Raw genomic sequence first — 13955 nt, forward strand, 5'->3', positions numbered from 1 at the left:
TTTCTCTTCACAAGTTCCATTTCTTATGTCTTCCATCATGCTTTCCTGATTCCTTTCTTTTATTCTAGTGTATTAACACCTTTCTGGTTTTACTTGACTCCTTAGGCAATCTTGACACCATGGCCATTCACACTATTGGCATCTTTGATGATAAGCCAAACCAAATTTAAAAATCCTTATATCTGAATGGACTCAGTTGATTAAAATGTTCAGTTCTCATTTCCTAAAAATGCCATTTGCTTCATGAAGCTTTTAAAATGCTTTTACCATCTCCTTGTTCCTTCCCTTTTGAAATTGTCTACCCAAGAGGTCTTTACTAACTGCCTCCATTTCTCCAGCACTCCACCATTTCTTAGCTACTTCTAGTCTAGCTCAGCCCCTCCTGATCAGACTTTGTAATCAAATCTGACTCAGCAAGGTTAGACTAGAAAGCCAAGACCAGAGCCAGAGAAAGTAAGTAGTTAACTTAGTCCATTCAGATTTGAGAACTTATAAATGTGGTTTAGTTTGTCACCAAAGATGCAAATAGTGTGAATGACAATGGCATTAATGTGGACTAGGGAGTCAAATGAAGCCAGAATGGTACTGGTAGGACTAATTCAGAAAATAACCCAAAATACTTAAAAGGTTTTTTTGTTTGCTGTCATTGAAAATAAAAGAATCCTTGAAGCCTGAATTGTCCATATTAAAGAACAGAAGAATGTCAATAAGAAAATCGGCATGCTTTCCAACCACTAAAATGTAAACACTCTACATATTTTTAAATGCTATTAGATATCACTATTTTAAGAAGTGATAATACAAAGGTATATTTCTCCATCAGACCACAGTTGTTTCTTGAAGGTAGAGTCTACATGCTCATAGATTATCACTATTCTATACCAATTTTTCATGAGCATAAGGAAAATAATCTTCTCTGATGAACTACTCTCCCATCCCCATCACAAATCATCACCATTATCATCATCATTATCATCATCATCCATCAAAATCACACCTTCCTTTTAAATCCCCACAAAATTTGTCCATGCCTTACTTCTAAAATATACCTTTTGGCCCGAACTATCATTATTTCAGAGCTCTTGATATTTCCCCTGTTAAAGTTTAAGCTACTTGATAGTCGCATCACAGTATTTGTACACTTGCAGGTTTCTTGAACCTAAAAATTAGGCCCATACACCTATAATATTTTGTTAACTATAGGATCTTTTTTGTTACTGATACCATTGCCAATCACTCTCTATAAGCTGTGTATATAGCTTCTTTAAGCTGTGGTTGATGTCCATAGTCATAGTTAATATTGACATTCATATTCTTGTGTGTATTTCTAATTTTTTGTTTTTTCTTTTCCTATAAAATATAATGGTAATTGGTAGTTGCCTCCAAGCAAAGTGTTAGGAAAAAAATCAAATCTATAATTAAGTTCCCAGCAGAAATCATGGTACCCACTTTGGATCCCATCTCTCTACTGTCAATTTTCATTACTAAATATGTATTTCATTTAGACAGTTAGATAGTTTGATTGGATCTTTATTGGAAATACAATTTCTCATAGCTCTTCATCGTGGCTTGTATTTAACTTTATTCATTCCCTTTTGCCTATAGGTCCCCCAGGCCCACCAGGGGTAGTGATTGTTGAGGAAATCACCGAAAGCACAGCCACACTCTCCTGGAGTCCTGCAGCTGACAACCACAGCCCAATCTCCTCCTACAACCTGCAGGCTCGCAGCCCATTCTCCCTGGGCTGGCAAACAGTAAAAACAAGTAAGAGGCTCTAACACAACATCAGAGGCAACCAGAATAGCTTCTTCTGTCATGAGCTATATTTGCTAGCAGTCTTAGTGGGATCATTTTGAATTCTGGAAATTTTGTTATTAATTACAATATTAACCATTGTTTGCCTCTTTCTATAAAGCTATCTTGCTTTCCAGGTGCCTGGGTGGCTCAAGCAGTTCAGTGTCCAACTCTTGATTTCAGGCTCAAGTCATGATCTCAGAGTTGTAATAGGTGGCTCTGTGCTGGACAAGGAGACTGCTTAAGATTCTCTCTCCTTATCACATGCCGCCCCCCCCCAGGCCCCGCCCCAACACATCCGGGTGCTCTTTTTTTTTTTTTTTTGAAGTCACGACATGTCATGACTCTGTTTATTTATCTTTTTTTTTATTATTATTCATCTATGAGCAATACACAGAGAGAGAGAGAGAGAGAGAGAAGCAGAGACACAGGCAGAGGGAGAAGCAGGCCCCATGCAGGGAGCCCGACGCGGGACTCGATCCTGGGTCTCTAGGGTCATGCCCTGGGCCAAACGCGGAGCCAAACATCTGCGCCACCAGGGCTGCCCCCCGGTGATCTGTATTAAAAAAAAAAGAAAAAGAAAAAGCTCTCTTGCTTTCTTCTCTCAATTCCTGAGAGAGGACCACATCATTTATATTTGTTTATTGAAATAACTTTAGGGTCAATGTGAAAGTTGCCAAATAGTACAAAGATTTTCTATGGACCCATTCCTCAGCTCTCCCTAATGATAATATTTTACATAACCATGGTACAATTATCAAATCAGAAAATTGACATTGATACAATGCTATTAACTGATCTATATACTATATACTATATTCAGATTTCACAAATTTTTATATACAATTTTTAATGTGTGGTTCCATAAAATTTTATGAGATTTTGTTGTGAAGCCTCAAGTAACCACCAAGAAAATTGGGTACAGAACTTTTCCATTACTCCAGTTCCTCGTGCTACCTCTTTATAGTCACACATCTTTTTACTTAGAAAAAGATAATCTAACATAAGTTACATTGTTTAAAACAAGGCAGAATTTTAATGTCTACTTGTAAGACATTTGTGTAATAGTCGCACTATTCTTAAAGTCATTTTCTTCCCTGATAATTTGCTTTCCATGTTGTAACCAAATTCTCATTTCTCCAAGTGTAGCTGTCTATAGGAATACGTGAAGTTATGATCACTTGATGGTTATTAGACACTTATGTAGCATGTTGGTATTTAAAAGTATGCAATATCTATAAAATGTAATCTTCAGAAGCAGTTGTCCATTCTGAGTAAGAATTTGTAATTTTATTTTCTAAGGATAAAATTGATTTATTTGTTTATAAGTGAAATATAAATCAGTATGCAATACTGAATGCAATAACCATGAAACTCAATTAACCATAATGCTATAGAAGTGGAGTGGTCCATTTTGCTGCTTAAATAATAAATTATTTAAACAGAAAATTTGTTTTGCATAAAATTTTACAATTTGGGAGAGAGGAATTATATTTGCATACAAAATACAATTCACTTTTTTTAAGTATTAGGTTCCTATATTAATTTATAGATTTGATTTTGATTATCAACATAGTATACTCTATGTATATAGATATTAATTTGTAATACATATAATTGTGTGTATTAGCCTCATTTCTGGCTCCACACTAATCCTGTGATACCTCTGTAGATCCAAGAAATTGGGGGATCTCTACATTCAATAGATAATTCTGGAAAGATCATAAAGTCAAGCCACATAAACAGGTTTATTCAAGAATACTTCTAATCTTTGCCCCAGTGCTTTTATCTTTTCATTTGTGTGACAGCCTAAACCTTTTGCTTTGCAGCCAGAAGATGGGTTCATCTTATATCTGGTGTTGTGCACTCACAGATATGCTATATGCCCACTTTTGCCACACTTCCCTTACTTCTTGGGACATTTTCCTTGTGGGCACATTGCAATACATACATATGTTTCCTCATTCATTCCATCCACATATTCTTATCCTTCCTACCTTAACAGATGTCATGGCAATCCAGTACATCTAATCTTCTTCCTAACCCAACCATAGGTAGGTTCCTAGTTACTCTCATATCTTGATTTCTCACATATCTTGGTTCACCTATTTCTACTTTTTGTTGTTTGATAGATAGAAATATAAATATGTATGTGTGTGTGTATACACATATATATATGTAGATTTTTGGCACAAGAAAAAATGAAAGAGATTGTGTGTGTGTGTGTGTGTGTGTGTGTGTGTAGGTCTTGGCATTTAGACTAATGTTAATTTGGGGGTTTATTTGTTTTAGAAGTCCCTACTATAAAGTTGCATTCTCATCTTTCTAAAATAATTTGAAGGCTGGAATATTTTTAAGTTAAGGGTTCCTTTTTAAATTTAGTTCAGCAGTTACTTATTAAGAAATCTATGCTTTATTGTATTAATAAGAAAATATATATTTCTCAAAAATATATTTCTGCAGGTGATCAATTTTATTTGCCCTTCATAGTATCTAATGAGGTCACTCACTTCTCAAAGTCTAGCATGCCATCCTCTAAGCAAGCATGCCAAGGAGCAGTACTCAACTTTTGCCTGCTCTCAAGTAATAGTTTTCAATGGTTTTAGTCCCTAGCTAAATCTGACCACTAATTTTTCATGCCTGTGGCAGGTAAAGAAGTCCCTCTAGAGCCACAGCAGCTTCCTTGGAGCAGTGGGTCTTTTGTTTTCATAGTTGTTCTTCATCAAAATAAATTTCAATAGAGATAAACTCTAATGAAGAAATATCTGTTAGAAGGAAAAAATTAGTTTGAGGTTTGGACTCTGTGATAAAGTTAATGCAATTCATAGTATTTAAAAATTACTTAAGATTCCTTTATATACCACCATAATTACAAAAAAAAAATTAGTGAACTACTTATTTTTGACAAATAAGATAATGAGTTGCATCTGGACCTTTTAGCTGATGAAACATGGAATTAACTTATCAGTATTGCCCATTCAAAAATCAGATTAAAATTGGGTGACTAAGAATGTGACTAAATTATTCATTTTGAAGAAAGTATGAAAATAGCCATAAGAAGTAGATAATTTCACTAGCAGATCCCTTTTCTGTTCAAATTGTTTTTGATTTGGAAATCTGACTTTACTCATCATTATTATTGAATTATTAACTGCCTTGGTATTTTATTGTGTCTATTTAAGAATAACCAATTACCTATAATCATAGAATTAATTGGTCATTGTTTACTTAATTCAAACATGTTTCTTAACTATTCTTTCAGTGGATATATTTCTATCTGCGGATATATTTTCCATTGATTGATTGGTTGATTAAATTTGTCAACAAGATAGGCTTCTTTAGTTTACGTTTAACTATTTAATTAAATTCTAGGTTGCAATTCTTCTACAAGGAAAGGCATTCTAACAGGGTTCTCTCCCTGAATAAATATGGTATCCTCCACTATTTTTAGTTATGGGATGTTTCACTGAAGCTGAATGTTTTCTTTGAAACTAACTTGTCTCCATACTTCCAGAAAAACAGATCCTTATAAAAAGATACCTCCAAGACTTTTAAAATAATTATTTTAGTATACCATCTCAACTGTCTTTAACCTCCCTGATATTGCATTTGAAATCAAATCTCAATTTTATTTTAACAAATTTGTTTTAATTTATTTCATACTGAATGTCATTTAATCAAAAATATTAATACCTTCAACATATACATTTTATAATTATTTTTCATCAAAAATATTAATACCTTCAACATATACATTTTATAATTGTTTTATAGTGCGTACAAGTAGCAAGGAACTTAGACTTTATAAATGTTTTTATTTTTAAAGAGATATTAGATTTAAGGATGGGGAGAGGATATAGGGTGAGGGACAAAGCCTTTAAAACCTATAGTTATTAAAAAAAATAATAATAAAAAATAAAACCTATAGTTATTGATAAGAAGATATAAATACATGTATCTTTGGGAGGAAGAATTTTTTATTTCATATTTTCTTTTTTAATGTAAAGCCTGAAATAATTACTTCACATAATCACTTCACATTTACAGAAATTAACTGTACCAATTTTTATCATACCTGACAATTTGAACTCCTTTTTCATTCATTCAATATAAATTTGTTGAACACCTTCCAGGTAGTATTCCAGGCATTTAGGATATATGAGTGAACAAATCAAAATAAAAATCTCTACCCCTCTGGAGATTATGTTCCACGGTGAGGACAAACAATAAACAGATAACATAATAAACAAACAAATTATATAGTATCTTAGAAGTTACTGAATGAAAGATTAAAGAAATATTGTAAGGAGATTCAAAAGTATTATGGTAGGGGCAGTGTATTAGTCTGCTCAGACTGCCATTACAAAACACTATAAATTTGGTGGCTTATTTGGTGGCTTAAATAAGAGAAATTCTTCTCATAGTTCTAAAGGCTGGGATTCCAAGATCTAGGTGACAGCCAATTTGATTTAATTTCTGGTGAGAACTCTTCTCCTGGCTTGTAGCAGCAGCCTTCTCACTGTGTCCTCTCATGGGAGAAATAAGAAGTGAATGCTCTGGTATCCTTTCCTATAAGAATACTAATTCTATCATAGAAGAGCCTCACCCCTATTACCTCATTAAATGTTAATTACTTCCTATTTTCGACATAGTTTGAACTAACGCATTAAAAGATAAAACATAACATCAATCTTCCAGTGTCTCTCCATTTCTCTCAGGATGAAAGCCCAAGTCCTATACGACTTATTCTATCAATCTCTATCCAAACTCATCTTCTACCATTCTAACTAATGCTTACTTTGCTCCTGATTCAATGATCTTCTAATGCTCCTACATATAATGTTTCTTATTTGCACTAGTTGTTCCTCTTATCTGGCATGGTTCCTCTTATTGGCATAACTAAATACACATCTGCTTTAAAACCCCACTCAAATGAGCCTCCTTAATGAGACTTATCCTGACCATTTTATTTAAAATTGCAACCTGCCTGATATGGACTGAATTGTGCCCCCCTCCAGAGTTTATATGATGAAGCCCTAACTCCTAGTGTGAATATTTGGAGGTGGGGCCCCTAAGGACAACAGATAGGCAATAGCATATATGAGGATAGAGTTTAAGAGAGAGGTTTAAAATAGAGTTGTAAACTGGAATGTTACTGGAATAAATTTCTCTTAAAATCATAAGACTGCATGTCATCTCCAAGGACATGAACACAAAATAGAGAAGAGTATGAAAATTGAGCCCTAGAGCATTTCAATAGTAAGAAATTGTGGAGAAGAGGAAAAAAAGCAAAGGATACAGTGGAAAACTAGTCATTTGGTTAAAAAAGAAAACCAAGATAATGTAATATCCTGGAAGAAAAAAGAAAAAAATCATCATGGAAAAAGAAGTAATTAACTATGCCAAATGCTACTGACATGTGAAGTATAATGAGGATTAAGAATTAATCCTTGATCTTAGCAACATAGAGATCATTGGTTACTTTGACAATAGTAGTTTTAGTAAAATAATAACTAAGGTTTCACAAGAATGAATTCAAAACAAATAGGAAGTCATTCACCAGGATGAAGTGGAATTTATTCTAGGGATACAAAGTAGTTCATATTTGCAAATCAAGCACTATGATATATATATCATTAACTAGTGAAAGTATAAAAATCCTATTATCTCAATAGATGCAGAAAAAGCATTTGACAAAGTATAACATCCATTTGTGATAAAAACACAGCAAAGTAGGTATAGAAAGAATACATCTTAAAATAATAAAGCCCATGTATGAAAAACTCCCAGCTAACATCATACTTAGTGATGAAAACTCAGAGTCTCTCATCTAAGATCAGGAACAAGACAAAGATGTCCACTTTCACCACTTTTATTTATCATAATACTGGAATTCCTAGCCATAGCAATCAAGAAAAATTAATAACAGGCAATCAAATTGTTAAGAAAGAAGTAAAACTCACTATTTGCAGATGACATGATACAAAAAAACCCGAAGGACTCTATAAAAATAAATTTAGAACTCAAATTAATTCAGTGAAGTCACAAGATACAAAATTAATATACAGAAATCTGTTGCATTTCTGTATTATAGTAATGAAGTAGCAGAAAAAGAAATTAAGAAAACAGTTCCATTTATAGTTACACCAAAAATAATAAAACACCTAGGAATAAGGTTATCCAAGGAAGTGAAAGACCTATACTTTGAAAACTATAAAACACTGATGAAAGAAATTAAAATCAACACAAATAAATGAAAAGATATTTCATGCTCATGGACTGGAATAACAAATATTGTTCAAATATCCATAGTATCCAAAGCAATCCACAGATTATCCACAGTAATCCTTATCAAAATGCCTGTAGCATTTTTCACAGAAATATAACAAATAATACTAAGTTTTTAAGTATTGAGAAAAGATCCTGATAATCCCAAAACAATCTTGAGAAAAAAGAACAAAGCTGGACGTATCACATTCCCAGATTTCAAGATACACTACATAGCTATAGTAATAAAAACAGTATGGTACTGGCACATAAATAAACACATAGATTGATCAAACAGAATACAAAGCCCCCATATAAACCCACACATATGTAGTCAATTAATCTACAACAAAGGAGGTAAGAATATATATATAATGGGGAAAAGACAGTCTCTTCAATAAGTGGTGCCAGGAAAATTAGGCAGCTACATGCAAAAGAATAAAACTGGACCACTTTCTTACATCATACACAAAAATAAACTCAAAATGGATTAAAGGCCTAAATGTGAGACCTGAAGCCATAAAATTCCTAAAAGAAAACATAAGGAGCAATTAATTCCTTTGACATCAGCCACAGTGACATTTTTCTAAATATGTTTCCTAATACAAGAGAAACAATAGCAAAATTAAACTGTTGGGATTAGACCAAAATAAAAAGCTTTTTCACAGTGAAGGAAACATTAACAAAATAAAACAAAACAAAAACAACCTACTAGGTTGTAGAGGATATTTGTAAATGATATATCTGGAAAGCAGTCAATATCCAAAATATATAAAGAACAACTCAACACCAAAAAACAAAAACAAAAAAAAAAGAAAAAAACACCAAAAAAAAAAAAAAAAAACAAATTAAAAAAAATGTAAATAAAAAACTAAAAAAAAATCTGATTTAAAAATGGACAGAGGAAGGGAGGGGCAAGACGGCGGAAGAGTAGGGTCCCCAATCACCTGTCCCCACCAAATTACCTAGAAAACCTTCAAATCATCCCGAAAACCTACGAATTCGGCCTGAGATTCAAAGAGAGACCAGCTGGAACGCTACAGTGAGAAGAGTTCGCGCTTCTATCAAGGTAGGAAGACGGGGAAAAGAAGTAAAGACACAAAAGGCCTCCAAGGGGGAGGGGCCGGGGCGAGTGTCCCCAGGACAGGAGAACCCCGTCCCGGAGACGCAGGAGCTGCACCGACCTTCCCAGGGGAAAGGGGCTCGCGGGGAGGTGGAGCAGGACCCAGGAGGGCGGGGATGCCCTCGGGCTCCCGGGGACACTGACAGGCACCTGCGCCCCGGGAGAGCGCCCCGAGCTCCCTAAGGGCTGCAGCGCGCACGGGGGACCCGGAGCAGCTCGGGGGGCTCGGGGGCGGCTCCGCGGAGGGGGCTGCGGGGTTGGGAGCGAATCCACCAGCACAGGCTCCAGAGCACAGGGCGCCGGGACACAGCCCAGGATCCGACCTCCCCCCGGGACAGGCAGAGGCCGGGAGGGCCCAGGACAGCGAGGACGCTCCTGCCCCAGCTGAGCAGATCAGCGGCCCCGCCCGGAGCCTCCAGGCCCTGCAGACGGAGAGCTCCGGAGCTACTGCGGGGGCTGACTCCAGGGCTGCAGAGCTGGCCCCGCCACTGGGGCTGTTCCTCCTGGGGCCTCACGGGGTGAACAGCCCCCCTGAGCCCTGCACCAGGCAGGGGGCGGAGCAGCTCCCCCAAGTGCTAACACCTGAGAATCAGCACAACAGGCCCCTCCCCCAGAAGACCACCTAGACCGAGAGGGGAAAAAAGAAATAATTGACCAAGCAGCACTGGAAAGTTCCAGGGGAAGTCAAGGGATTTACAGTATACTGTATCACAGGATACTCCCCCTTGTTTTTTGTTTTTTGGGTTGTTTTTTTTTTTTTTTTTTTCCTGTTTGCTTCCCCCTCCTTTTTTTTTTTCTTCTTTTTTTCTCTTTTTTTCTTTTTTTCTCTTTCTTTCCTTCTTTCTCTTCTCTCTTTTTTCTCCTTTTCCCAATACAACTTGTTTTTGGCCACTCTGCACTGAGCAAAATGACTAGAAGGAAAACCTCACCTCAAAAGAAAGAATCAGAAACAGTCCTCTCTCCCACAGAGTTACAAAATCTGGATTACAATTCCATGTCAGAAAGCCAATTTAGAAGCACTATTATACAGCTACTGGTGGCTCTAGAAAAAAGCATAAAGGACTCAAGAGACTTCATGACTGCAGAATTTACATCTAATCAGGCAGAAATTAAAAATCAATCATGTGAGATGCAATCCAAACTAGGAGTCCTAACGACGAGGGTTAACAAGGTGGAAGAACGAGTGAGTGACATAGAACACAAGTTGATGGCAAAGAGGGAAACTGAAGAAAAAAGGGACAAACAAAAGATCATGAGGATAGATTAAGGGAAATAAGTGACAGCCTGACAAAGAAAAACCTATGTTTAATTGGGGTTCCCGAAGGTGCCGAAAGGGACAGAGGTCCAGAATATGTATTTGAACAAATCATAGCTGAAAACTTTCCTAATCTGGGAAGGGAAACAGGCATTCAGATCCAGGAAATAGAGAGATCCCCCACCCCAAATCAATAAAAACCGTTCAACACCTTGACATCTAATAGTTAAGCGTGCAAATTCCAAAGATAAAGAGAAGATCTTAAAGCAGCAAGAGACAAGATATCCCTGACTTTTATGGGGAGGAGTATTAGGGTAACAGCAGACCTCTCCACAGAGACCTGGCAGGCCAGAAAGGACTGGCAGGATATATTCAGGGTCCTATATTCTTTTTTTTAAATTTTTATTTATTTATGATAGTCACACACACACACACACACACACACACACACACACACAGAGAGAGGCATAGAGAGAAGCAGGCTCCATGCACCGGGAGCCCGATGTGGGATTTGATCCCGGGTCTCCAGGATCGCACCCTGGGCCAAAGGCAGGCGCCAAACCGCTGCGCCACCCAGGGATCCCAGGATCCTAAATGAGAAAAACATGCAACCAAGAATACTTTATCCAGCAAGGCTCTCATTCAGAATGGAAGGAGAGATAAAGAGCTTCCAAGACAGGCAGCAACTGAAAGAATATGTGACCTCCAAACCAGCTCTGCAAGAAATTTTAAGGGGGACTCTCAAAATTCCACTTTAAGAAGAAGTCCAATGGAACAATCCACAAAAACACCGACTGAATAGATATCATGATGACACTAAACTCATATCTGTCAATAGTAACTCTGAACGTTAATGGGCTAATCATCAAAAGGCACAGGGTGTCAGACTGGATAAAAAAGCAAGCCCCATCTATATGCTGTCTACAAGGGACTCATTTAGACAGAAGCACACCTACAGCCTTAAAATAAAAGGTTAGAGAACCATTTACCATTCAAATGGTCTTCAAAAAGAAGCAGGGGTAGCCATCCTTGTATCAGATAAACTAAAATTTACCCTGAAGACTGTAGTGAGAGATGAAGAGGGACACTATCTCATATTTAAAGGATCTATCCAACAAGAGGACTTAACAATCTTCAATATATATGCCCCGAATGTGGGAGCTGCCAAATATATCCATCAATTAATAACCAAAGTTAACACATACTTAGATAATAATACACTTATACTTGGTGACTTCAATCTAGTGCTTTCTACACTCGATAGGTCTTCTAAGCACAACATCTCCAAAGAAACGAGAGCTTTAAATGATACACTGGACCAGATGGATTTCACAGATATCTACAGAACTTTACATCAAAACCCAACTGAATACACATTCTTCTCAAGTGCACATGGAACATTCTCCAGAATAGACCACATACCGGGTCACGAATCAGGTCTTAACCAATACTAAAAGATTGGGATCGTCTCCTGCATATTCTCAGACCATAATGCCTTAAAATTAAAACTAAATTACAACAAGAAGTTTGGAAGGACTTCAGACACGTGGAGGTTAAGGACCATCCTGCTAAAAGATGAAAGGGTCAACCAGGAAATTAAGGAAGAATTAAAAAATTCATGGAAAATAATGAGATTGAAGATACAACCGTTCAAAACCTTTGGGATGCAGCAAAAGCAGTCCTGAGGGGGAAATACATCGCAATACAAGCATCCATCCAAAAACTGGAAAGAACTCAAATACAAAACATAACCTTACACCTAAGGGAGCTGGAGAAAAAACAGCAAATAGGTCCTACACCCAGCAGAAGAAGAGAGTTAATAAAGATTCGAGCAGAACTCAACGAAATCGAGACCAGAAGAACTGTGGAACAGATCAACAGAACAGAGTTGGTTCTTTGAAAGAATTAATAAGATAGATAAACCATTAGCCAGCCTTATTAAAAAGAAGAGAGAGAAGACTCAAATTAATAAAATCATGAATGAGAAAGGAGAGATCACTACCAACACCAAGGAAATAGAAATGATTTAAAAAACATATTATGAACAGCTATACGCCAATAAATTAGGCAATCTAGAAGAAATGGACACATTTCTGGAAAGCCACAAACTACCAAAACTGGAACTGGAAGAAATAGAGAACCTGAACAGGCCAATAACCAGGGAGGAAATTGAAGCAGTCATCCAAAACCTCCCAAGACACAAAAGTCCAGGGCTAGATGGCTTCCCTGGGGAATTCTATCAAACGTTTAAAGAACAAACCATACCTATTCTCCTAAAGCTGTTTGGAAAGATAGAAAGAGATGGAGTACTTCCAAATTCGTTCTATGAGGCCAACATCACCTTAATTCCAAAACCAGACAAAGACCCCACCAAAAAAGGAGAATTACAGACCAACATCCCTGATGAACATGGATGCAAAAATTCTCAACAAGATACTAGCCAATAGGATATGACAATACATTAAGAAGAGTATTCACCATGACCAAGTGGGATTTATCCCTGTGATGCAAGGCTGGTTCAACACTCATATAGCAATCCATGTGATTGATCATATCAGCAAGAGAAAAAACAAGAACCATATGATCCTCTCAATAGATGCAGAGAAAGCATTTGACAAAATACAGCATCCATTCCTGATCAAAACTCATCAGAGTGTAGGGATAGAGGGAACATTCCTCAACATCTTAAAAGCCATCTACGAAGAGCCCACAGCAAATATCATTCTCAATGGGGAAGCACTGGGAGCCTTTCCTCTAAGATCAGGAACAAGACAGGGATGTCCACTCTCACCACTGCTATTCAACATAGTACTGGAAGTCCTAGCCTTAGCAATCAGACAACAAAAAGACATTAAAGGCATTCAAATTGGCAAAGAAGAAGTCAAACTCTCCCTTTTCGCTGATGACATGATACTCTACATAGAAAACTGAAAAGACTCCACCCCAAGATTGCTAGAGCTCATAGAGCAATTTGGCAGCGTGGCAGGATACAAAATCAATGCCCAGAAATCGGTGGCATTTCTATACACTAACAATGAAACTGAAGAAAGAGAAATTAAGGAGTCAATCCCATTTACAATTGCACCCAAAAGCATAAGATACCTAGGAATACACCTAACCAAAGAGGTAAAGGATCTATACCCTAAAAACTACAGAACACTTCTGAAAGAAATTGAGGAAGACACAAAGAGATGGAAAAATATTCCATGCTCATGGATTGGCAGAATTAATATTGTGAAAATGTCAATGTTACCCAGGGCAATGTACACGTTTAATGCAATCCCTATCAAAATACCATGGACTTTCTTCAGAGTTAGAACAAATTATTTTAAGATTTGTGTGGAATCAGAAAAGACCCCGAATAGCCAGGGGAATTTTAAAACAGAAAACAATATCTGGGGGCATCACAATGCCAGATGTCAGGTTGTACTACAAAGCTGTGGTCATCAGGACAGTGTGGTACTGGCACAAAAACAGACACATAGATCAATAGAACAGAACAGAGAACCCAGAAGT

The 13955-nt window shown here is 36.9% G+C and overlaps 1 protein-coding gene across 5 annotated transcripts in view; it reads left to right on the forward strand.

Annotated features, from left to right (window-relative positions):
* Nucleotides 1-13955, forward strand: part of CNTN5 (contactin 5) — a 1277146-nt gene that overhangs the window by 1189631 nt on the left and 73560 nt on the right. For all 5 annotated transcript variants that reach the window (XM_072795132.1, XM_072795133.1, XM_072795136.1 and 2 more), the window contains one exon: nucleotides 1606-1764. In XM_072795132.1, the coding sequence (XP_072651233.1) occupies nucleotides 1606-1764 (159 nt within the window). The remainder of the gene's footprint in view (nucleotides 1-1605; nucleotides 1765-13955) is intronic.

The sequence above is a fragment of the Canis lupus genome, chromosome 23, assembly GCF_048164855.1.
Source record: "Canis lupus baileyi chromosome 23, mCanLup2.hap1, whole genome shotgun sequence".
In the NCBI taxonomy this organism is placed as follows: domain Eukaryota; kingdom Metazoa; phylum Chordata; class Mammalia; order Carnivora; family Canidae; genus Canis; species Canis lupus.